Source organism: Lontra canadensis, unplaced genomic scaffold (genome assembly GCF_010015895.1).
Source record: "Lontra canadensis isolate GAN:19392208 unplaced genomic scaffold, GSC_riverotter_1.0 scaffold36, whole genome shotgun sequence".
NCBI lineage: Eukaryota > Metazoa > Chordata > Mammalia > Carnivora > Mustelidae > Lontra > Lontra canadensis.
The window spans coordinates 9633010-9659221 of NW_022631030.1; the positions used below are offsets into that span (position 1 = coordinate 9633010).

A 26212-nucleotide genomic window follows, 5' to 3' on the forward strand; every position below is an offset into this window, starting at 1 on the left:
AGCCTAATTTAATTCTCAGCATACAGCTGAGAACTAATACATCCCAGCTGCTGAGGGACATGATGGAGGTGGGGCCGCAGCTCTCGGGCCCTCAGCCCCCCGGAAGTCACCAGTGAGCGGCTCCAGCCTTTTGGGGGAGGGAGCGAGGCTCTGGGTCCCCATCTAGGGCCTCCGAGTAGCCCTGGGCCAGGACTGTCGCAAGGCTCTCCTCTCTGAGGAGCCACCAGGACTTCACCTTGGGAAATCCATTTACAGCAAAGGAATACTTTGCCCTAAGGAAGCCACACATCTATTTGTAACCCCAGGGCCCCGGGAACAAGTGTCTGACAGGAAGTGTCATCGTCCCTGGTCAAGTGACCGAGCCAAAGTCTGGAGTCCTGATGGCCTTGGTTAGGCCACTAGGCTATGGCTGGGTTGCCATGGGCCTTCCCTGAGCCAACACGGTTCCCAAAGAAACTGAATCAGAATGGGGAGTCGTGGGGAGTCATTCAGGCAGAGACGGCCTGGGCGGGATGGTAGAGGTGAGTGAGATCCCCAGAGCAAAGACCTCTGACTCCTACTCGGGGAAGGCTGTCCACTCCAGAGAGAACTGGACTTTGAGGCCGATTGGCTCTTAAGGGAGTGGGTTCCCTTTTCCACATTCTTTGGGGGCTCCTAGGAGGGGCTCCCACATAGGAATGTCTTCTGTGTGAGTCTTCTGCTAGGGATCTTTCTGCCTTCTTCCCTTTCTGCTTTCAAGAGGCTGAACCCAACTTCTCAGGGGAAGCCCTGCTCCATTGCCCTCATCATGCTCATTATCCTAGAGAACCAGCTGCTCTCTGATACTCAATGTCCTCAGGAAAGCCGGGCCTAATAGGAACATGGGTCAGGCACACAGGGGAGTCCCTTTCTAAACGGGGCTCTCCGGGAAGGATTCTCCACTTCCTTCGATTCCTTTAGGTCTAATCTCATTACTTTTGGATCCGGTCTGACTTGTTTCCTCAAGGCCTGGACAGCAGAGTACCTCTCTGTATCACCTCCTTGGAAATCCAGTTTCTTCCACAGGCAAAAATGGACAGTCTCTGATACGAAGTCCCCAAAATGAGAAAGGAAGCGAGAAGCAGAGCCCTTCCTCTGAGACCCATGCAATCGTTTTAATAATGTTCCCGTTGTGCTAAGGGCTAGCAATACCGAGCATAATCTATTCAAATGCACAGGAGAATCTCACTTTGGAAAATTAGGAATCTGCATTAAAAAATTCCCAAGCCCCGGACCTTCTTTATAATAAATTAGAATTTTTTTTTCAAGGCAAGTTCTTAACTTGGCAATTTCATTTTTGAAGTTTGGGGAATAAAGTTATTAAAAATGAGGGAGGCTTTTTTTTCTTCCCATTTCAGGAGAGAAGCATTAATGGTTATGGCCCCCTGCTATCTGGGCACAAGCCAAATGGTATGATGGCCAAAGAAGCTTCTGGCCCCTCCGTTCTATTTCAGTCCATCCTGGGGAAACCCTGCGATTACTTATACGGATGTCACTCTGTGTTTATTGGGCACTAAAGGCCAACCAGGACAGCGCAAACCCAACAACCCACTGGAACCCTTCCTGTGGCCTGCTTCCTCCTTCTGGTGGCTTCTGCTTAACTTCTGTTAGAGTCACAGCTCCCTCTACTGTCTGGCCACAGTACCTCGATTCCAGCGTGGTCTAGCTCAGTCCTAGAGGCACTGGGGACTGTGGATTTCTACAGTGATTATTTAATGAAAACATTGTCTCCAGGGAGACCTGGATACGATCTAGGTGTGTGGTCCCCCCTGTTCAATATACGCTGTTAATTCCTACATGACTCTCTTTCCTTCTTCTGCATTCCAGCAGCAGCCTGGCCATCTGTCACCTGGACTTTCCCAGCCCCCTCCTCCCGCTGCCCCAAGCCCCCGGCTGCTCTTAATGGAACTCTAAAAGCTATGTTCTCTACTATTCTCCCCCATCCCAGCAAGTACCCCTCCCAGACTTTTCGAGGTAACACAGCCATCCCCTCATGCCTGGGTGTATACCCTTCCTTCATGGACTCTGTCTTCACCTCTGAATGTCATTCAGGTTCTTCCCCTTCCTGGAACACTCCAGATGCAATGTCACCACAGAGCAAAGTTCTCCCTTCTGCAGTTCCACCAGCAATTTCAGGAAAGCATTCGGATCTAGTAGTGAAAGCAACAGCTTTCCCTCCCTTGCCCTCCCCACACGCACCAACTCCTGCTATCAGCACCCTCCCCCTGCCCCCGCTTCCTCAAACACAGACACATACCTACCGTTCCACAAATATCTTTGCCCTTGGCTTCTAAGCAAGACAAATATTTTATCTGGTCTATTTGTGTATGTATTCAGTGTTTAGTATTCCTCTGTCTGTGTGTCCCCGGCATGTCGGGCTGCTTGAGCATTTGACCAGAAAGCAGACATCCTGGCAGGTCCCAGTCTGTCCCACTAGGCGCAGCCGCCTGTGGGTGTGGGCACCCAGTTACCCCTTTAGGAACAAACTGGTACGTAAAGTAGCATGACTTGATGATGGGTGACATTAAAAAGGTTTTGGTCATTCACACAGGATGCAGCCTCGTTAGTGAGCAGAGAGGGGCCAGAGGGGGAAAGTCAGACCAGCACCAGAAGCTCACGTCAGAAGGAAATCATGCATTGGCTTGGGGCCCTTTGACAAAAGCTGTGTTCCTCTGTCCCCCTGCATCCTCCCGCCACCCCTCAGAGTGAGGAGACTGGTGCTCAGGACCCAGAAAACTGTACCTGGAGATCTGGAGTCAGAATGATGCTGTCTCACCTTTCTGGCAAGAAGAAGGCGAAGGCTTAGGCCAGCCAGGAGAGGGGAAGGTCAGACCTGGCCAGACCTGCCTCTCTTGCCCCACCCCCCATGCCCAACCACCAAGTACCTTCTTCCCCTCCCTCTTACAGCACCATTCTCACTCTGGGCAGGGCCAGGGGAGCAGACGTCCTGGGGAAGCTGGATGGGCTTTGATCAGTCATTAGGATCCCCATGCTGGTTTCATTAGCTGGAGGCAGAGGGGGTGGCTGGGGCCCCTAGCTGTGAATGGCCCCCAGCCAGGCCATGCAGCTGTGCCGGGCAGAGCGAGCTCAGATGTTTTCACACTTTACATTCCTCTCATCTCTTTAAGGGCTGGAGCCCCCTGCCTTTTGCTTTGCTGCAATAGAGTTAATTCAGCAGCTTTGAAAGTCCCCCTAAGCCTTTTCTGTGGCTGTGATTGACGGGTCCCTCTGCCCCTGGGGGCAACACCCCAGGGACCATATGGGCGACCTGCCTTCCCTGGCTTTGACTCCTCAAAATGGACTCTTCTCTTTCTTTTTTTATTTTTTGCTGGGCCTTTCTTCTCTTTGTGCAATGACCTCTGTCCCTGGCCTGCTTGGGCCACCCATGTGTTTCAGCTGGACGTATCCCTGAACTCCAACTCACTCAAGACCTACATTCCTCGTTGTGTCAGAGGCAAAACAACCTTCTGGTCTGACCAGGGGCCCTTGGTGCCCTCACTGAGGAGGTGGTGGGCTAGCAAGATGACTTTTAAGCTTGTGAAGAAATACTCTACCAGTCTTGTCTAGGTTTTTTTTATTCAATGAACTTACACCTGAGTTGTGAAATTTACGCAAAACACAGAGATCTCATTTTCTATCCTCTTGCCTCCAAGCAGGGTGATTGCCCCAAACAGCTACAAAAATAGTTAATGGCCCAAGTACACAAAGCTTAAAATAAATCAGGGAACAGGTGATCAAAGTCCGGAGCGGGCCCAGGAAGCACTTGAACTTGCTTTGCCTCCCTTCCGGTGTGATCTTCTAGAAGCTTAGGTGTCTACAGGGTCCAGAAGGAGGGAGATGGGCAAAGGAGGGCCCAGGGTGCTTTTTGTCCTTGGAGTTTGCGGTCCGGAGGAGTGGGATGACCCCACATGGCAGAAATTCAGGACTTGTCCCAGCTCCCCTGCTGATGCGTGGCACACGTTTGGGCAGTCATTTCAGTACTGTTTCTTCTGTCCACGCATCCATTCAATACTGAGCGCTTTCTGTGAGCTTGCTGACACTGTGCTAAGTACAAGGCATACATATTGTATGCACAGTCCCTGTCCTGATGAGTTTGTAGTCCATCTGGGGTCTTTGTTTCTGCATCCGTAAAATGGGAATAATGTGTGCCCTCCCCGCCCCACAGGGTTGTTGAAAGTGTGGGCAGGAAAAGCAGAGCAGTCTTCCTGACCGCTTTACCTCCATGACCCTGACACTGAGTTTTTGCTTGCTCTCTTCTGTACGTCTTCAGTAGCCAAGGTTGTGCTGAACTTTCATTACTCTGCTTTTTTATTAGGAGTATGATAGGCATGATCAAATATGTCTCTAGCTGTGAACATACCTCTTGCACACACGTGGGCACACACACACTAAGATTCTGATACACCCAATAACGAACCTACTGGAAATCAGCAGTTTGGGACTGTTACACAAGTGAGGGGTCCTCCGGAGATGGATGGGAAGCAGGGAGAGCAGACAGTTGCCTGGTAACGCCCAAAGCAGGGAAGCAAGGCTCAGATTTAAGTTCACAGCCTTGCCCCCAACAGCCACATGTCACTAACACCCCACAAGTGCGGACAGGGCCAGTGAACATTTTACAAGCCTCATTTTGAAAACCACTGCCTGCAAACCCTTTTAAAACTAATTAATTAACTAAGACCCCTCATTTTACACCACGAAGTCATTTTCCTGTGGTTCGTTCTATCCAGTGGGCCCTGGGATCAGAATGTAGGTGACCTAGGCCTGCTGTTCCAAGAGCCACTTTGAGCCAGCTCTTCCCCTTCCTATGCTGACTGGGGGTTTGGGGGACATTTAGAGGAGCCCCTGTCGACCCCTCCCCAATTTTGGATCCCTGAACCTTTCGACACCTCTCTCACTCTCTCTCACTCTCTCTTTCATCCGCTGGCTCAGTCAGCGATTTAGGCATTTAACAAACGCATGGGAGCCTACCGTGAGCCAGGCATGGTGATTGGAGCAGGGACATCAGTCCGCTCGGGAAAACAGACAATGAAGGGCCCCAAAGTGTTACAGGCGTTTAGGTTAGAGGCATACACAAACTACCTAGGTCTGAGGGGGTATGGAGTATTGGGAAAAGCTTCTCGGGAGACTTACTGCTCAGCTGAGACTTGAAAGTGGGGTAGGTTTACACATGGTCAAGAGGGAGGCAGGGCCAGGGAAACGTGGACATTTCTTGCTGAGGCAGCTGCAGGAGTAGCGGCAGAAGGATGTAAATCATCGGGCATGTTCAGGCAACCCTACACGGCAGAGTCTGATCAGGGTACAACAGAAGGGGAGGGTGCTGTACCAGAGACAAAACCAGGGTCAGGGAGCAAGACCAGGCCTGGAGCACCCTGGGAGCTGTGCCCTCCCCACAAAAACATCACTTTTTGGCCTTGCCCCCTGCTGCCTCCCACCTGTTGAGGCCAAACCTGATGTTTACCAAATAGCTTCAAGGCCTGACCTCTTTCCAGGTCCTTGGACTCTGTCCTGGCTTGAGGGAACCAGATCCCTCCCTGCCAGCTTGCCCGGGCACCACACAGAGTACCAGCTCCCAGACAAGCCCAGCTCAGCCCTGCTGGAGCCTCAGCAGGGCCAGGCCTCTGCGGCCCCCCTGTTCTCCAGAATACAATGATTGCATGGCCTGGTGCGGCGGGCACCGGGAATGGGAGGCTCCCTCCTTGCCTGGGTCAGGTGGAGGGCTCAGAAGACGGGGTGTCCTCTTTGGAGGGGTGGCCTTGCGGAGTCATGCTGAGAAGTTGCAGGCCTAGGTTGTCCAGGGTGGGAAGAAAGGACTCAGAGGTTCTTGGGAATTGGAGTCACAAAGAGCGAGGCCAGGCATCAGGGGGAAAGGGTGTGACATGGGCGGTGTGGGAGCTGGGGCGTCTGGGGCAAGGTGGGGACAGGGAGTGGAGTCTGGATTTGAAGGGAAGACTAGCAGAAAGGAATAAGCAAAATGCTTAGAAACGAGGTTTACTGAGCACTCGCCGTGTGCCGCTCACCCTTGCGAGCGGCTTCACTGCAGCCTTGAAAAAAGAGATGATGAGCCCCATTTGTCCATAATGGAGAAACTGAGGCTCAGACAAACTGAGTCACACACTTCCTCTGGGAACTGTGGGCAGTTGTGGGAACTGCCCGCAACACCACCACCCCCCTCCCTGTGCCTGGGCCCAAGCCTGCCCCATTCCCCGGGGTGCTTACAAGAGAGCGGGTCCCCTTCACAAGGGCAGGACCCCCTAGGCAGCCCATGGAACAGAAGCCAAAGAGACCAATTCCGAGTGTGGGCTGCAGACTGGGGAGTCTATTAATGGTAACTACTATGCACTGTCTCCTAAGTACCGGCTGCTTTGCATTCATTATCCCATCTAATTCCAACAACCCTGGGTTGTTGGGTACTGGGGCTCCCATTTTATAGGTGAGGGCCCTAGATCAGAAAGGTTGAGTAACTTGCCCAAGTCACACAGGCAGAGAGGCATGTCAAGAAGAAATGCTCAGGTCAGCGTGTCATGCTCTGTCCCATTCTCCCCAGCCCTGGGCTGGATGCCTGCTCCCGAAGTGTGCGGTCAGCAACTCTGACTTCCTGGCTGGGCCTGAGGGCTTCAGTGTCGAGAAGGTAAACATGCAGCCAAAAAGCTATCTTTGGAGGGGAAGCCGACCTCCTCCACACCAGTCATCCCTGCCTTCAAGAGGTGTTTTGGATACTCTGTCAACCCCCAAGGCTGCAAGAGTAAACAGAAAAGACCCAGCCCTGCCCTCCAAGGGCCTGCAGGCTAATCCTGGAGAGAGGCAAGTCTGTCCACGTGGCTGCACAGCACACCCGGGGCCGTGGGAGCACAGAGCAGGCAGACCTGACCACTGCCGAGGCTCAGCCAGCATCCCCTGGAGGAGGCAGCAGTCCTCACCACGGTGGTGAGAGGCAGGAAGCATCATCACCACGTCACAGATAAGGAAACTGACACCCCCGAAAGGTGAAGTTCTGGATCCAGGGTTGGCCAGTAATGAGTGGCAAAGCTGGGATTCCATTCTACCTGATGCCAGTGTCTCCCATGAACCACCTCTTTGGGGTGCTAGAAGGACTCCGGAGTCGTCCCTCATCCTGAGCCACCAGCCCCCACCTCCCAGGAGCAAAAGAGGGGAGCCCTGAGGGGAGGCTGACAGCAGCTGGTGATGGAAGGCTTGGAGCCCCGTGCGATGGGGTCCTGGGGCTCAGGCCCGTTGGCAGCCTCGGAGGGAGTGAAGCCAGCAGCACCGGCCGCCTTCAGTTCAAGAACCACCCATACTTTCTGCTTGGGCTCCACACAGAAGGACACTTACTCGTGTCGCCTGTGGCCTGTGACCGATGTTTAGAGAATGATTTGTCTGCGGATTGCCTCTTGGGGGATGGGGATTCACTGGGCCGCAGTGGAGGCAAGAAACTGCGTGGAGACTCCCCACGCCCAGCATGGCTGAGAAGTAACGCTTCCACCTGATTCTGGCTCCTTCCTTTCTGTCCCCTTTGTCACTTGACAGGAAGACAAGACAGAAGACGGAGCAGAGGACAGGGTCCGGGCAGGGGAGGTCTTCCCATTCTCCTCTTCAAAGGAAAAAAAAGCCCTTGCTTCTCGCCCCAACCTTTACACACACCGTCTGTGGTCTCTAACTGTTTCTGTGGGCTTCAGTTTTCTCGTGCAAATTGGGGACGACACTAGCTTATTGCACAGGATGACTGTTGAATGTGAAAGCCTATAGAGATATTTTATTAGCTCATTAGAACATCAGGGGCCACTCTCCTCCTCTAGCTGGGGAGGGGTGGTGCTTAGCAGAAACGAAAGCGTGGGTGGGCATTCCAGCGTCAGTGTGGGCAACGGGGATAGGTAAGGTGAGCTGAGCTTCTCAAATCGCGCTGTGAAGCATCTCCTACCCATTTTCTTGGTCGGCCTAGACTGCCGGAGAGGCTGCCGGATTTGCCTGCACATTTTGCCTTCCTCTACACACAGCTCACGAACGTCAACTCATCCCACTCTGATTTGGGATGGGGTGGGGATTATGAACTTTCATCTCAACGTGTTTTAAACCAAGTATCTGGGCAGGGCACTTGCCCTCCAAGCTTAAGGCAGGGCCGGTTCCAGCTGAATGATGGAGAGAAGTCCAGTGGTTCTAGCTTTCATGGAAGGAAAGGGTATGGAATGGTGGCCCCAGGGTCTTTAGCCCAAGAAAGGACCCTAAGGTAAGAGAAGGTGGAACCCTAGAACCCTGGGGAGGCTCTCACAGCACTCCCTTCTCCTTCCAGGGAGTTGCTGCCCTTCTCCATCCATTAGTCATTACCTTGTTTTCCCTTTTCTCCTTTTAGGATTTTTTTTATTTACTCAAGAGAGAACTAGCAGGAGTGGCGGGGAGGGGAAAGGGAGAGGGAAAAGCGGGTTTCCCACTGAGCAGGGAGCCCAATGTGGGGCTCCATCCCAGGACCCCTGAGATCATGACCTGAGCCAAAGGCACTTAACTGACTGAGCCACACAGGTGCCCCACCCTGTTCTCTTGATTACTCCTCACAGGCTTGCAGTAGGTATTCACCCCTGCTTTTTACAGATCAAAGAGGTCAAAGAGGTTGGGAAACTTGCCCCCAAACATGTAGCTAATAATCGACAGAGGGGGAGTATCAAACCCAGGGCCTCAGATTCCCTGCTCCTTCTGCTCTCCAAGACTTTTCTAGTCATCCAGAAAACTCTCAAGACATTGTTCAACTTTGCCTCTCCTCCTCTGTGCCTCAGTTCTCCTTGTTGGAAAGGGACAGTCTTTGTGTTGGTGCAGTGCCGTCCCCACACCCTGTCCCAGTTTGCTGCCAAGGCAGAATTTCCAGAGTGCTCTGAGGTCTGCTCGGAGGAAGGTTCAGAGTCTGGGGTGGCCGGTTCTGAGACCAGCTGTGAACACAGCATGTGGCCTCGTGGAGTCTGTACCTGCCAGACCGCTCAGAAAAGGACAGTTACTGGGAGCAAATGCCTTACACTTAGGCATGCTAGTAAATGGCTAACAACCAGTTCCCTGGGCTGCCCAGAAACCTCCTCCCAGCACCTCCAAAAGTGGCCCTCCTCCCCTAGCCCCTGAGGCAGCTACTGGGGAGGTGGGGGTCTCTCCCTCCAAGCTTCAGTTCTTGGGAGATGAAGTCCCTGGCTAGAAAAAGGGATGTATTTGGTGGTAAACACTCATTCTCCAAACCTGGAGGAAATGCAGAGTTTGCTGAATTGGCCCCCAGGAGCTAAGTGAATTTGAATCATTGTCCTGCTCAGACCAGGTCTGCTCTCTGCTGCCCCTGCCCCCTCCATGAGCCCCGGGAGCAGTCTCTCAGTGGGGATGCTGGCAAGTGACTGCTTTGATTTATTCTTATTCTGTGCTTTCCTCTGAAACAGCCCTGCCTAGAAAGGGGAAGCAGAGGAAATGAGCACCCCCCTCATCCCTCTCTCCCAGATGCCCATCTTCATGGGAACACGAGGAAATTCACCCTTAGTGGGCAAAGTGGAGCATACCAGCCTCCCCTACCCCTCACCCCTAAACAAACTGCAGGCGTAGCTGTGCCTTGTTTAGAAAAGGAGCACATTCTGGAAATCATGTGTTTAATGACAACAATGACCCCTCCATCTTGAGAGCACTTCAGGGCTTCTAAAGCACTCCTGCATACTGTGCGTCCTCTCTAGTCGGAGCATCTGGTCAACACCGTGCCATGGATGGTGATCGTTAGAGTACCCCGATGCTGTCTGAGCCCGTCCTTGTGGGGACTTCAGATGCTGCCCAGCTAGAGTTTCCATCCCCTCCACAGGGGCCCAGCTGATCAGTCTCTGCTCGGCCCCTGCACTCGTGGAAACTCACAGCCTCACAGCCTCACCGCCTCGGGACAGAGCCCATTCCAGCCTCAAAAGGCTCAAAGGCTGGGAAGCCCCGGCTGAGTCCTGATCTGTCTCCATGTTCCTATAGACTGAATGCATCGCTTGTAGTTTGACCCTTTGGGGCCTGCAGAGCAAAACCGATAGAGTCTAATCCCTTGCTCAGATATTTAAAGGGGGCTCCCATGTCTCATCACCCTGTCCCTTAAATCTTTCTTACGTATTCCAGATTCAAATACTCCTCCTACAACATAATGCACAATCCCTTCTTCAGCCTGATCAGTTCTCTGAATGTTCTCTCCTCCACTTGTCTCAGCAGAGAGGAGTGGGACTAAAGCCTTTGTGTGAGTAATGCTTCTGTTAACCCATCCTCAGATAGCATTAGGTGAGGTTGCTTGTCTCTGTGTTTTGGTTTTGTTTTGTTTTGTTTTGTTTTTTGATAGACACATTACACTTTGGACATATTGAGCCTTCTGTCAACTCCAACACTGCTGTTAAACCATGTCTCTCCTGTTCTGCACTTATTTTATTGATTTTCTTTTTTTGGCTCAAGTGTTAGAAGCATTAGATGAAAATTAATCTTATTAGACTTAGCCTGTGGCCAAAATCTGTAAAGATCTTTGGATCTCATGTCACCTATAAATTTGCTGAGCATTTCTTCAGCCCCCCCTCTCAGTCACTGACAACAATATTGACGAAGAGGGCCGAGGACAAAGCATGCCCTAGAAGCCTTCCCCAAGCTGACCTCTGTCCTTTAAATGCCACCCTCAGGGTGTAGCTTCCTAATCCACGCAACTGTCCACCGGTTACAGCTCTCCATGTCTTCCACAAGGGTGTCGTGGGACGTATCTTGCTGAGGTCACTTACAGCATCTGTGTCTACACGTTTTCCTCACCTGCCAGTGTAGCCACTGTGTTAAATCCAGAAACAGCTCCAAGAGAGCAGGTACTCACCCTTGTCAGCTCAGTGCCTACCCAGCACAGTGCCCAGGGACTCAGGGAATGTTTGAAGAAATGACTGCTTGCATCAGTGGATGAAAGAGACTGGCCCAGATCGGTGCGAAGATGAGTGGTATTTAGTTTTTCGGATTCCGCCCTCTTTCTCTATTTTGAAAGTTGAAACATTTGTTTCCACTTGGGTCCTTATTATACCTCTTTAATACCCATGGGTCCTAAAATGACACCAGTTTGCTTCCTGATGAAAAAGTAGGAGTTTAAGAAAGTTAAGGGATTTCCCTAAGGTCGAAGGCGAATAATGGGAGACAGTGAGGTTCAAGCTATTATCTTCTTACTTGAAGGTACCATGATGCTCTGTCTAGCCTCCCATGCTCTGAGTTTGGGAGAGTTCCCCCAGTCCAGTCCACAGTGACAAGGGTATTTCTCCCTAACAAAAAATGATGGGGATCCAGTAAAGTAAAGCAGATAGTTATCTTTTAAAAAATGAAAGGGTTCATTCGCCATCTGCCGTTCATTGATTGAGCCACAAATATTTACAAGCATCTCCTAGTGCCCGGCTGTTCTGGGTCCTAGGATTATGACTCCTAATCAAGCCCTCTTCGAGCTTAAAGTTTAGCTGGGAGTGGGAGAGAAAATAACTAAGCAAGTAGATATGTAGTATCTGCTCAGAGAAAGGCCTATGAAAGAAAGCAGAGGAAGGGGACAGCAACGGGCAGAAGGGCTCTGTTTCATGCTGAAGACATGGCACCTGAGCAAAAATCTAAATGAGGTAAATGAGACAGCAAAAGCAAATATCTTGCGGGTATCAGGACTAGCAATAATGCGCTTGTATGGAAGGAAGAACCATGATTTTCCTTCCACGAGCAGGGACCTAGATCGTGTGATGAACATTCCAACGCCAGAACATCTTCACTCTTTCAAGATGTATTCATTCGTTCATTCATTCATTTACTCATTCATTTTTCTCAACAAGGGCTAAGCACCTATGCTATGTCTGTAGAGTGCCATGGATGAAGGTGGAAATAGGGCAGATGAGTCTATCAAGCCCAACGGCGCTGGTGCAGTGGACAGGCTGGCAGAAGAGAAGAGTTGAGGCATGTCACCATTTGTCACATTTGAGGCATGTCGTATTTTAGGGATCCATTTGGCTAAAGAAAATATCTTATAAAAGCATTAAATTCCGTAATGATGGTCATCCAAAAATTTAAGCCATCGAATCCCTTCTTTAAATAAAACTTTATACAGAAAGTCCAATATGTAGCATTAAAAGGTGTCACTCTGGCACAAAATCTGGGGCCTGGGGATACCTTCGAAAACATCACATAGGGCAAAAATCACTACCCAAAATACTTGTTATGGCTAAGAACAGAAATCTCTCCAGTGTCCACTAAAATCCGTTTACCTCCAAGCACCAGGGAAACCAAATTTGGAAACCCATTCAATTATCAATCAAAAACATTAAAACAGTTACTTCTGGCTCGAGTGAAATGGAATAAAGCTCTACGCAAATGAGAACGATTCAGCTTTTTTTTTTTTTTTCCTGCTCTTCAAAGTCATCAAATCAACTTATTACTGCCCAGAACAGCCCGAATGACCTATAAGCACGATTTAAAGGGCTCACCGTTGTGGGGTTTTTCTGCAATTTGGCAGAGGTCACCACCTTCGTTTGCATTAAGAATCATCTCTTTTGAAGAGTGTTGGTGCCCCACCTGGTTCTCTATGGTCCTCAATCATTCTCTAGAATGTTCTCATCTGAAGAATGCTTTCTCCTCACCGGAGCACGTAAACAAATGGATGCTTGTTACCCACTCACGGCTCCCCGGGGACCAGCTGTCCTGGCCATACTAACCCGCCGCCTCCCCTTTCTTCTCTCTGCAGATGACAGCAACGGCTCAGGCTCCCTCGAAGACCCAGGCTGTCCACATCTCCGCACCCTCAGCCGCTGCCAGCACGCCGGTGCCCAGTGCCCCCGTTGACCCCCAGGCCCAGCTGGAGGCTGACAAGCGAGCTGTGTACAGGTAGGAGACACTTCAACCATGTCCGGAAGCCCCCCACCAGGCAGCCTTCAGTCCAGCTCGGCCCTGCGAGATGAGCATGAAGGCCAGCGGGTGGGCTCCTAAAGACCATGGCCAACAGCCACTTTCCTCACCACCTTCTCTCTCAAATCACTCTGGACATAGCTCAGCTGGCCGCTGTGGGTTGACACTATCTTCCTGGAATTGTCTAGTGAGGGGCGAGAGAACCCAGGAAACAATCTTCCAGAAGGACCCTTTCCTCGTCCCAGCTAGGCATTGAGCTCTCGTGGGCGTCAGAAACCCTCAGTTCAGCTGATGGCCACCTTGGGACGCTCTCCTTGCGTGTCACCCATTGTGGTCTTCACTCCAGGAAGTCCACCGGGCCACTGGACATCTGCCAGGACCATCCAGGACTTGGTATTAGCCAAACTTTAGTATGCCCGAAAATCACTGGGGAGAGCTTATCCGGATGCCTGTTTCTGGGCTCCATGCTCAGAAATGCAGAATCAGGAGGTCAAGCTATAGGAAAAGGAAGACGAATGTTTTCAAAAGCATTCCAGATGAATCTAATGCTGCTGGTCCTTGGAGCACATCAACATCGGATTCACGGTTGTCTTTGTTTTCTAGCAAGAGCTGTGGTGTGCGGCTCTGTGGGTTTCCACAGCCTCCCTCCAGATGGGAGCCCACTGAGAGCAGGGCCCGGCCCTGAGTGTTCGTAGAGGGTGGGAGGGGCCCCAGGGCTGGCTGTTCTGTGCATGCGGTTGAGACGTGGCCGTTGTCTGAGAGCAGCCTGAACGAAGCCTCACAGAGATTTTAGTCATTATGTCTGCGGAGCCCACACCCCGAGAAAAGATGCATGAGTCAGTCCTGAGCAAGGAGGTTGGACCCTTCCTCACACTCACTAGTGGGAGCACATCCGTTCCCATGCCTCAGCAAGCATGTGACCTCACCTGTGACCGCACACACACCACAACAGGTGCCAGGATCAGTAGCAGGTGGAATGGTCCACCCCAGATGAAGGGGAAGAGGATTGAGTCCTTCCTCACTCCTCCCCACAATGACAGTGCTTTTCTGGGAATGGCGGTAATTACTGCTGTTACTGTCATTACCGTTGGCATTATTTTTAGCTGCTCAGATGAGCGGAAGGCCCCTAATGCCAACATGGAGTCCGGAGCAGTGAGCCCTGACCCGGAGATCCTGACGCAAGGGTCTTTCCCCGCCCACGGGGAAGCATGAGTCACCGGGCCTGGACCGCACTCCGCCCAGGGCACACAGGCCAGGCCTAGCGGGCCTGCGGAGAGAGCTCCGCTTTGGACCCGGAGAACCCCCAGATCTGGTCACAGTACCTGTCAGAGAGACGAAGTGCTCCTGTCTTCCTTTGGGGAAAGAGAGGAAAACCGTAAAAGCAAATGTGTGGGAATGGACAGATACACAGTCAAGAAACCAACACTGTGTGTTCAGAGCTTTAACAGAGAAGGTTTCACAGAGGAGGCAGTATTTGAGTTTGATCATAAAGGCTAGTAAGAGAGTCCACCAGAAGGAGAAATGGGCTGGAGTAGGCCCTTCCAGATGGACCAGAGCCTCTGCATTCCATGAATGGCCAGTGGCCAGAGCAGCTGGGTGTGGGGAGATGAGCCTCTCGCCCACCTAGAAATGAAACTGTAAGGTGGGCTTGTGCTTGTGTGGGCAGAGTGAGAAGACGGAGGAGAGTACCATGGCCTCTGAAAGCAGCCTGATTGTCTCATGGCTTGGGGGGACAGCCGCCGTACTCCATGTAGATCATTGTAACCCACAGAATGGCCTAGGGCCTGGCAGAACGGAATCACCTTGGAGCTGTTTAGAGGTGCAGACCCTTGGGTCCCCCTCAAACCACGTGACTTGTATGCACCATCCTAGGCATTTTGAAGACTCCTAGGGAACAGGGACCTGTCGTGACCACAGATCATAGCCTGGGAAGGTCCCCGATTAGTGGTATAACAAAAAGTTTCTGGAACCCCAGGCTTGTGTCCCACCTCCTTTGTGTACTAATCTCTCTGAGCTTGAGTTTCCCGACAGAAGCTAACCGGTAAGCTTAGGAAGAACACGAGAGCCCCTGCAAGCACCTGTGCTTTTTCTGCCACGAAGCGGATAGGTTCCCCAGTCCTTCCCAAGACCCCAGGCTCATTCCCCACCCAGGCCACCCTGCAGGAGAAGTGGGTCACCTCTCCCAGGGGAGCTGCCCATCATGATGTCACTTGAAATACAATCGGCCAGATCTTCCTCCAACCAACACTTCTTCCTGCTCACCTGCCCACCTGAGCTATACCCTCTCCCACCGGGCTGAGCCCCCAACAGCCCTCGGCATTTGCCCAAATCACCTCCGCAGCTGTCTGACCATGAAGAAGGAACCCCAGGTTGGTTGCCACCAACTGCCGGGCCAAAAATATGGCGGCCCAGCCTCTCTGGACAACCAGCACCTTTGCCAGGCTTCTCTCTGCAGTCCTTCCTGCCCCAGGGGCCCGGGGTCTTCTCCCACAACCACACCTCTCCCATTAGTACCAGCTGCTCTCTCTACAGCCGTTGCAGGATGACCGGGGAGGGAGCTCAGCCTCCTGAAGGGTCGGGTAATTTTAATTAGATTTGCCTGCCTTGGGGCAGCTAGGCAGCTCCAAAGCACATCAGGGAGTCGGCATTTTATGTCAATAAATGTAACAAGACTCTTTCGCTTCACATTAGTGCCCAGCACCGACTTTTGGGAGACCCCACCGCGGCCCCTCCCAGAACCACAGACGAAGGAAGGGGGGAGCGGGCTCCTCTCCAGGAACCTGCAGGGAGCAGGGGGACAGTGTGACAAAAGGGAGGGGTGGGAGGGGTGTGCCTGTGAGCCTAGGGAGCCTGCCAGTGCCCCCGAGGTTTTATTTGTGTATGAGGATGTGTTAATGAAATGTATTGGTTCCTTCTGATGTGGAAAGTGTGTGTGTGTGTGTGTGTGTGTGTGTGGTGGGGGAGATGGGAGGCAGTCTGTCTTTAATTGGATCATACCAGAGCATCATCTGGGCTAATCAGCAAGGCAACCAGGAGCTCCCACTCAGATTAATGATTGCAGTCTAATCCGAGCAGCTCCCATGACTGGATGCACATCGTGGGTAATTGTGTTTGTGTTTGTGGCCCAAGAGCCAGGCTGAGTGGGGTCTGAGGAGGGGATGCCCCATGCAGTGGGGACCGCAGGTTTGGACCTAGCTCAGTTCTCTCCTTCACCCCTGGGGCTTTTCCCCCAAGAAGTTCTAACTTAGCTTGGACCACCCCACCCCACCCCCTGCATGCTGATGGACAGCGTTGGGTGCTGGCCAGGACCTGGCGGCTAGGTTGCCAGGAGGCAGAGATGGGGCCAGGAGGGTGAGGTTAATCCAGTTTTCACTCTCCCTCCTCCCCTCCGGTCTCTTTCGTTCCCCTTTGAAGTGAGTGGGTTCCCATGGAAACCATGATGTCCTGGGGAGCAGCAGAGTGGCAGGGAGCTAGGCCTGGCCAGGTGTGAGGAGGGGGAGGAGGTGGAGGAGGTCGGCTTTGCCGAGAAGGCTCTGCTAGGGCGTTGGTTCTCCCCTGCAAGACTCAAAAGCTCTCTGAGAACTGGGAGAAGGGGCCTGCCCAGCGCAGAACGAGTTACCCGCTATCAATAGGGAATGCTGAGCTGCAGGCTTGAGCTGTGAGAAACTAGCAAGGGCCATGTGCTTTGCGTCTGCACTGGAAATGATGGAATATTAAGCTGTGGTACAGGAGGAGAGGGTGGGTGGCTGCTGCCTCCCGTATTTCTCCTCTGTGGCATGGCTCACGATTGCATGAATAGTGTTTCCGTTTCCCCCACTAGATCCTTAACTCCGTGAGGGCAACTTCTGTGTCTGTTTTATCCTTTGTCCCATCTCTGGCACCTGGCCGACCTTAGACTCGGCCGCTTGGACGGAGTATGCACCAAAGCCGTGCTCGCTGAACGGATTCATTAAGTAGGCCGTACCCCATAAATACATCACCGTTCTAGGCTGGCGAGCCGGCGAACTGGCTACTGGGGCAAGGGGATAGTGAGCCCCGCTTTGTAGCGTTGGCTAAGTTCCACCGTGTAAATGCTCCCACCGTGGCCCATTTCAAGCCACTGACGGGATCCCGCTGAGGCCCTTGCCTGCCACACAAGCAGCCAAGCTGCAGGTCCACAGTCTCTGATTTTAAACGGGTCAGTACATCTTCTTTTATGCTTATTTATTTTTATTTATTTTCTAAAAGATTTTATTTATTCGAAAGAGTGTGTGAGTACAAGCAGGGGCAGGGGCAGAGGGAGAAGCAGACTCCCCGCTGAGCAGGGAGCCAGATGCCCACGCGGGGCTCCGTCCCAGGACCCTGAGATCATGTCCAGCCTGAGCCACGGAGGCACCCCAATTTATTTATTTATTTATTTATTTATTTATTTATTTATTTTAAGAGGGGCTAGGGGGAGAGGGGGAGATCCCAAGCAGGCTCCATGCCCAGCTCGGACCCCAACATGGGGCTCGATCTCACAACCCTGAGATCATGATCTGAGCCGAAATTAAAAGTCAGACGCTTAACCTACACAAGCACCCCCTTTTTTTGCTGAAGGGGAAATAAACAGATCAATACATCTTAAAACCAGTTCTTTGGGATGGTTTTATACATGCCTTTAGCCATAATCCCACGTTTCTCAGTCCTCACTGGCCTGTCTGGTCTACCTCTGGGTTCTAAATGTAAAACATTCTCTCTGAATGAATTCATACGTCCAACAGTGCCTAGCATGGAATAGGTGTTTGCGATTGTGCTTTTCCACCTTAACTCCGAGGCAATGAATTTTCTCCTTCCTAGTTTCTACCCAGCACTGTCTGTCTCTTCCCATCTGCTTGAGCCAAGCCCCACTCTCAGCCCAACCTCCCCACATTCTCCGAGTAGATTCCAAACCTTTCCTGGTTTACCCGTCAACAGAACTCCTTCCAGCAGCCCCAGAAACCCTGCATCCAACCAGCTTCTCCTTCCCTGCAAGTTTCCTGGCTTTTCAGAGTCTTGGCCTTTCCCCATGACATGTCCAGGTCTTGGGGTGGCTCTCATCTCTCTTCTTCTCAAGCACAGACTCCTCACTTCTCCCGGTGCAAGTCCTCCCTGTGGGCAGCTCGAGCTGGAGCCCCACTCTAGTCCAGTAAAAACAGCGCCCATCTCGGAAGCCCTGTCTCACTGTGCCCGTCTCAGCCTGACCAGGTCCCTCTAGAAGCTACACTTGGCTGGGGAGAGATCCGAACAGGGCAGGGAAGCATTCAGGTCGCTCTCTTGAGACCATCCTCACAGAGGTCACCAAGGCTCCGGGCTTGCTTCCAGCAGCCCAAGAACTAGAGGCGTAAATTCAGTAGAATGGCTGCGCTGGGCAAGGCAACGCGCTCTAGAAATAGTGTTGGTGATCACTAGCTTTGTCGCCTTGGGTGAGTTAATCTCTCTGAGCCTCTGTTTTCTCAACTGTAAAAGAGAAAACAGTAACAGCTAGACTAAAATTAGAGAATAGAAGAGAGTACCTGACACACAGATCAGTGTTTGCCGGGGGGTGGGGGGGCGGCGCAGGGAGAAGGGGTAGGGGTAGGGATGTTTTAGGTGCGAGGGGCCAGCACGAATCCCCTTGGCCTGTTCAGGATGCAAAGCTGTCTGGTGCATTCAAGGGGTTGGAATTCAGGGCTAGGAACATGGCCCTTGGGTTTAGATTTCCTGGGTGTACGTTCTGGCTCTACCTTGGGCACTAAGCCTTCTGGGCCCCAGTTTCCTTGTCTGTAAAATAGGGCTACAAATAATGCTGTCTCTTCATCAGAGCTGTTATAGGAATAAATGAGAGGATGCACGTTAGCTGCGTGGTAAAGAACCTCACTATTTGGTGAGCATGCTGCAGGTGTTAACTGCTATCAGACATTTGGGGAAGTGCGAGCAGGGATGGGTCAGGCTAGAAGGTGAATGCTGAGAGGCAAGGCAGCCAGAGGCAGGACTGGAAAGGACCCCCAGTCAAGGGATCTCCATACTGTAGTTCAGCTAAACATGCAGTGAGCTCTGCAATGTGTAAAGCATTGTGTTAAGTTCCAAGAGGGGTTTTGAATAAAGAAGAGTCAGTCCAGCGAGCAGAAGAAAGATAAGGTCGTTATAATATAAACTTGGCACATAGGATGGGCTCAAAAAAATATTTATGGGGTTGACTGCAAGCCTTCTGGCCCAAAGCACAGTGTGGGAGAGTTACACTGCTTTTCCCAAGGGAGACGAAGCCTGAGGGAAATGATCACCAAGCTGCCTTTCCCGGGGCTGGGTTGGTCAATGCCGTGGGAGGCGTCCCCGAGGTCTGGGGGCTGGACAGAGGGGCTGGGTCCTGTTGTGACTGTCCCCCTCAGCAGCTGCCTGGCCAGGACCCTGGGAAAAAGCACTTACTAATGAAGTGTCTTTGAGGGAACACTTCCACCTTGTGACCAAAGGGTGTCCTGGCTCCAGTGAGTTGACCCTGGGGCTTAACCCTATGCCTTCCCTGGCACTGGGCTCAGGCATTCCTGGAATGTGCTGGGCGAGGTGGCCTGAGAAGAATGTGGGAGAAGTTCAGCCATTCCAAGCAGAAAAGGCGGCACCAGATGCTTCATGCTAAGGCTTCTAGACTGGATGCTGGGAGCAGATGTTCCAGGCTGCGTTCTGGGCTGGGCTCTCTGGGCCGGGGGCTCCAGCAGACTCCCTGCTCTTGGAAGCAGTTGGATTCTCTGGTATCAGAGATAACATTTCCGCTGTTGACTATAGTCAGGGGAGTGATCCTGCTCGAGCCATAATCTGGAAGTAAAACCACGCTCCAGTCTCCCCTGGCACCAGGCAAAGCCTGTTCCTGCCTCTCCTGCCGACATCTGCAGGGCCCCCAACCCAAGCTGGCAGACACAGAGGCTGCAGCTGCCTGGTGCAGGGAACAGGTGTGTTCAGAGGCTGTGGGTCCTGCAGCTTCTCCAGCTCACCGGCCTGGCCCAAGCCCAGCTGGGAAGTCCAGGTACCCCGCCAGGATAAGGCACACTGAAAAGAGATCAGGAGCCTGGAACCCACTGACTCTTATCCCCACAAGGTTACAGGAGGATTAAAGGAGGTAACCAATGCTAACAGCTGAAAGTGCTTGGCACATAGAAGGCTCTCGGTGAACAGTGGCTGCATTCGTGAGTCGTTACTATGAGAAGGACAAGACTGGTTTTGTCCCCCTCGTGAGGGGGAAGACAACCAGCAGTTGGGCCTTCTGCTGCTATGGCCCCAGTGGGGTGCAATAGGAGGAGAGCCAACAGGTGGGGCTTTGAGGGTTCAGGGACCAGGGGCTCTCAGCAGGACTGTACTCAGCCAGTCTTGACTTTCTTCTAACCACGGTGCGGCTCTCTGATTTTCTCAAGTACTAGTCCATTTCACAGTCAAGTGGAAAGAACAGAAAACTAAGACGTCCATCTAAATTCTGACCCCCACCGCTGGGCAAATTATTTAACCTCTTTAGATAAGCTGTCCTCCTACCTCACAGGGTGGACACCAAACGAGAACCCGAAAGATCTGCAAACATGTAAAAGCCCTCCTTGAACACACAGAAGTACAATTATTATGAGAGAAGTTTCTTTTGGAGCCTCATTTGCTAAGACAGAAGTTCTCTTGCACTGCCGTGATCTCGATGCTCAAAGGGTAAACATGGCGGCTCAGGTCTTCGAGGCAAGGACTGAAGAGGAAAGGGGAGAAGGAGGAAGTGATTTCAGCGATACACGGGGGAAGGGGAAGAGCCCAAAATTTGGAGTTTGGGTACCCAGATTTCAATCTCAACTCAGTCACTTACGGGCTTGATATCTTTATTTAACGACACGCTTTTCAGTTTGCTAAATTGGTAAAATGGGAATAAGAAGGATATTGAGTGTTTGGGAAAAGCATTTGGTAATGCACAAGGAATACACAGGGAAAAGCATCTGGTAACTCACAAAGTGCCACAAAGTGTGCAGGGGGTGTGTTCAGTCACCACCAGTGACCAAGGCAGCAGGGACAGAGCACCCTCCCCACAACACCCTGTCCCCCAGGCTTCTTGCGTGGGGATGGTGGTAGGGACTGGCTGAATCCCTGGTGCCTTGGACTGAAGCTGTGACTGCCTCTCACTAGCTACCTGGGGGACAGACACCTCCTTTTTCTGTGCCTAGGTCACCTCTCCTTAAAAGGAAGGGGTTGGACCTGAGATTCTAGCCGTCTCAAGTTTTAGGTTGTTTGTATTCTTGGCCTTGAAGACTTGCTCAGAAATCCCTTCGTTGAGATCTCACATTTATTATTATCATCATCATCATCATCATTATTTTTAAGGTGCTGGGAAGGATGGGTGTGTGTGTGGGGGGGGGTGAAGGAATGGAGACAGAGCAGACTGTGGCCCGCTCTGGGCCCCACCCTTTCCAAGAATGGACCTGTCCACCCACCTGGAGGGTAGAGAACGGGTTGGAGCCCAGGAACCCTAGCAGATGCGATTCCAATTTAGCAACACGAAGAAGTCCTCTCCAAGGCAACCCAGGCGAACACACCACCCACTAGGCAGGACTAAAAATACACCCGCATGGTTTCAACGTCACACCTGAAGTAAAAATAATCCAACCAGGAGCTGCTGGCTCGTTCTCCCCCACCCCACTCTGCTCCCTCCATCTGGTGCCTTTGAGGGGAGGAGAAATGGAGGGCTGGGCGAGCTCTTCCTTCACACTCACTCCCCTCCCTCCACGACCCTGCCAGCCCCCACCCTGCACACACCCAACAGAGCCCAAAGAAGACAGGTCCTTTTGTAGCCGTTGTAGCTAGAAGCTGCCAGATGGCAACGTCTGATCTGAGTCTAGGGGTGGAGTCTGAGCCCGAAAGAACTTTAGGACTGTGTCTTAGAACCTTCCTTCCCAGGGTTCATTTGCTCTCGCTCATTGATTCACCAAATATTTATTGATCCTCTGTTGTGTGCCCGGCACTGTGCTTGACCCTTGAGAATTCAAAAAGAGAGAAGACGAGCTCGTGGACCAGAGCAGCTCAGCACATCGTGAGGAAGAGAGATCTGTGCACAAACAACTATAGTTAGTAGAATTTAATGAGTGTCATAAGGGAAATAAAAATAAATTCCTACTGGCAGTGCTTTTTTGGTTAAAAAAAAAAGAGAGAGAGAGAGAGGTTCTGAGTTCTGATAAATCGTACGTTGCCTCTCCTCCTCTTTCTGTGCCTCTATTTGAATTGGCATGTGGGCTTGTTTTCCCTGCCAAATGAGTCAGTGGATATGGGAATAGAAATTTATTGGAGCCGATGCTGTCAGTGTTGCTCTGAAGAAGAAAGGTGCCCACACACCTTCCCAGGGAAATGGAACAAGCATTAATTGATAGTTTTCTGAGTGCCAGACACTCTATGTGTTTCTTCATTGAATCCTTACGATAACCTGTATCGTAGGTGCTGTTAGCTCTGTTTCATAAAAGAGGAAACTGAGGCTCAGAAAAGGTCAGTAACCTGCCCCCAAGTCACACAGCTGTCTCACTCCAAAGCCTATGCTTATTTCGGGCCACCGAGCTTCTCATCCTAAACTGTAAGCAAGGTCAAGATAGAAACCCCAAAGCATTTCCGAGGATGCTTCTGGGGAGGCCATTGCTTTCTTACTGAAGGGACCCACGAGGAAGCCTTGGTGGAATGGACGGCATCTGGAGATGGATACCGAGGATGATGAGGAGGGACAGGGGGAGATGCAGGGACACAGTTCCGAGGGCAGGAGCAACAGGAGCTAAAGTGAGCAGTCCTGTTTGCCTGAGTTGGTGAAGGGGATTAGTGAAGAGACAGGGGGTCAGGGGCCACCTGCCGTCTGGCCAACACCCTTATCTGCCAACTCTCTTAAGAAATAACTAGTGAAAAGAAGCCTGAAGCCCCTGGAATGTTCGTCTGAGGATGTGGACTTTATTAGTTCATGAATACTTGTCATGCAGCTTCTTGGCCCTGAATAGGTGCCCAGGAAAAAGACAGGGGGCTGTCCCGGAAGGTGGACTAGGACATTGTCTGTGATTCTCTGATCCCAATGACCTCTGACCCGAGGCACTGGAAATAAAGGATCAAAGTGCCAACACCTGGGTAGAGTTTCCAAGGTGGTGGGCCTTGGGCAACTTGAGATCTGCATCGTGTTTGTCAGTGGAGACTAGAGGGGGCTGGCTGCAGAGTGAGCCCAGTCCCTGCTTTTCCCACCGTCCCCCACCTCCCTGGGCCCATGGATCCATGTGCTCTGCCGCAGTCTGACCCTGAGCAGGGCACTGTCCCACCGGTTCATCACTGAACATCTCCACCCCAAAATTTTGCTCTCCTACCAACCATTCCACCTTCTGAACGGTCCATCCCTCATCCCAGCTCGGAAGGGCCTTGGAGGCTCTGGCCCCTGTTCCCATTGGAAGAAGCAGCCAGGGTTTAGGGAGGGGGTGAGGGCTGACCCCGGGCCTCCTCTGCCCATCTTCCCCATAGCCAGATGAGTCTGGGCTGTGAGGTCAGGTGCAGGACAGGCTGGGGGCTCCAAGGTTGGTAACAGGGAGAGGAGGTGGACAGTCAGGCAGGCTGCAACACACTTGGCTGGACCCATAATTGAGGTCTGCAGTCCTGGCCAAGGTCACAAGGGAAGGGATGGCTGAGAGGCTCAGAAGTGATGGAGTGGCATGACTGTGAATCACAAGGTTTATCACCCAGAAAGAGAACTCAACACTAATGTGCCCCCCTGCGTGTGACCATCCTGCCCCCGCCCCCCGCCCCCAGCCTGTGGTGCTCTGCTTCTGTCTACGGACCTCTTCTCTGTCTATGGATCTCTTCTCTGTCTCTTGTGTTCTTTGCATCTGAGCTTCCCTGAAGCTCTGTATTTTTGCATTCTTTCTAACTTGTTCCTGCCCCTGCTTCTGTATTTCTGGTCCTCTAGGAAGACATGTCCGAAAAATTTCTTTTCTCCAAAAAACCCAGGTTGCCCCAGGAGGACGGAAGAGAAGCAGAAAAGGGTCCAACGTCAAGATTCCTTTTAACAAAAGGAAACGAGCTTCAGTCTTACAGGGGAACTTGCAGTTAGGGACGAGTATATGAATTGCCAAGGAAGTGGTGGTCTCCATCCCGGGGGGGACCTTTGCAAGTGGTGGAGAAACCTATCAGGCCAGTTTATGTTAATATCTGTCCTGAGGTGGGGAGGCATAAGATGGGCTATGCTGAGGCTTGCCTGCCCAGGGAGGCTCTCAGAAGCCCCACCAGGAGATAGGTGGTATGGGCAACACTCTCGGTGGCTAGAGAGAGGGCAGAGTTCACCGCTGCCAAGGGCTACAGCCAAAACCCTGGCCTAGCTCCGATCTGTTCCCCAAAACCCTGGCCTAGCTCTGATCTGTTCCCCAAAACCCTGGCCTAGCTCCGATCTGCTCCCCGGGGTGGGGCGGCAGGGGCAGCCCCACAGAGCCGGGCCCCAGACTGGGCCTTCCAGGCCAGCCAATGGGTGATGTAAAAAAAACGCAAAAGCAGAAATGTCAGAAGTAATTAAACCAAACGATGGCTTAAACCCCTGTAGAAATCAACACATCCGGTTTAATCACCTCCTTAAGCTAGCACAGGACCGCATTCTGGGGAGAGCCTTTCTTTATTTCTTTGGATCGTTAACAGAGACTGCATAGCTTGAGCTTGATTTGGGTTCCGTTGCTCTTGAGAAGAGGCCGTGTGGCTGGGGGTGGGGGTAGGGGCTCAGAAAAGAAAAAAGAAATAATAAAATGTAATTCGAAATCGTCTCTTCTTCCCCTCTCCTCGAGCCCTGCGTCTCCCGGCTCCGGGCTCTGTCCGCACTCGCAGCTCCCAGCCGCACCCCCCGCCCCCAGCACCCAGGCAGAGGCACAGTGCTGAATGTGCTAAATTAGGCCATTAGAGAAATTCATTTCTCTTTATTAGTCTGTGTCAAATCCTTTTTATTAGTGGCTGGAAACGACCTCTCTTCTGCAGTAAAATGTCATGCCAGTTCACTCCTTTTATTTGTTCTGCACTGACGAGGCTCAAACTCTCACTGAATTAGTGCAGTGAGATTTATTTCCTCCAAATTTTGAACGGCTTAAGAGAGATTGGGGTGGAGGGGGCGGTCAGGCGGGAGGCGACAGGGGGAGAAGAGTGGAGAAAGATCTGGGAGGGAGAAGGTGAGTTCTTATGGAGGTCAAATGTCCTCTGCTCTTTGGAAATAAAGTCTAATGGCCATCTTTCATATCTTGTTCATCATCGCCTAAGCACTGGGGACTGAGTTTCCACAATCCTGCTTCTAGCCTCTGAAGGGTATTGATCCGCAATGGGACAGATCTGGACAGCAGGAAGAGGAATTCCTTAAAACCCATTGTAGCTGGACAACCTGAAGCTTAGGGAAGTCCAAGAATAAAGAACCGAATCCCATACCCAACTGGAAATCCTTCTTCCCATCCTTCATCTGGTTCAGACAGGGCCACTCATGTCTCAGGTGGCTAAGATGTCCAGCTCCCATGGTCTCTGCCTTATTCACCCCACCCTACCCTAAGCCTGCAGCAGTGGCTTCTGGCTACATCTCCAGCCTTCTGGGGTGATGTTGGAAGGTAGTTTAGAAATAAAGTTTAACCTGTAGAGCCGGGCAGCCGCGAAAGGGGCTGCGGACTGTGTTGGGAACCAGTGGCATGACTGCGGCCACAGAACCCAGCCAGGTCATTGGAAAGCAGCCTGTTTCTCAGGGGTTGTTGGGGGGTGGTGATACAGAGTGTCTCAACAGTCCCCACGCTTGAGGTAGCAGGTAGCAGTCTGGGTTGATGGAGGGATCCAGGCGGGCAGAGCATGGGAGCCACAGGCAGCTCATTGACCCTGGCTAACATTTGTACAAAAGCCGTGGGCAAGCCCAGGTGCCATCTGAGCCCCTAGGCTCAGGGATCCAGGGATCAGAGTGGCTGGGGGAGGGTGGTAGATAAGAAGAGAGATTTGGGAGCTGATAGTGTGGCTCAGGCAGGGAGGAGCTGGAGAGAGGAGGCCATGCTAGTATCTACGAGGTCCACTCTGTGCTCTAGGGGCCCCTGGTTAAATTGGGGTAGGAGGAGGCAGCAATAGAAAGTATATTTCTTTCTTCTTGAGATATAGCAGAAGCCATAGAAAACACCACAGATATGCCCCCCCACACACACACACACATGCACACACACATTCTGGGGAGATCTGACACCTGGAAGTGAGAAGTTTATAAAAAGGGCCCATGCCGCGGCTCTGCACAGAAGCTGCACATTTCTCCCCAGAGTGTTTGACAATGTCCCCATCCTTCCTCACCCTCCCGCCTATGATCTAACACCTGCTTTTCTCTTCAGCTTCATCTCCCTCC

At 52.0% G+C, this 26212-nt stretch overlaps 1 protein-coding gene across 5 annotated transcripts in view; it reads left to right on the forward strand.

The window, feature by feature from the left end:
• The window catches only part of PKNOX2 (PBX/knotted 1 homeobox 2), a 254340-nt gene that overhangs the window by 180676 nt on the left and 47452 nt on the right, over positions 1-26212 (forward strand). For all 5 annotated transcript variants that reach the window (XM_032868837.1, XM_032868842.1, XM_032868838.1 and 2 more), the window contains one exon: positions 12722-12861. In XM_032868837.1, coding sequence (XP_032724728.1) covers positions 12722-12861 — 140 coding nt within the window. The remainder of the gene's footprint in view (positions 1-12721; positions 12862-26212) is intronic.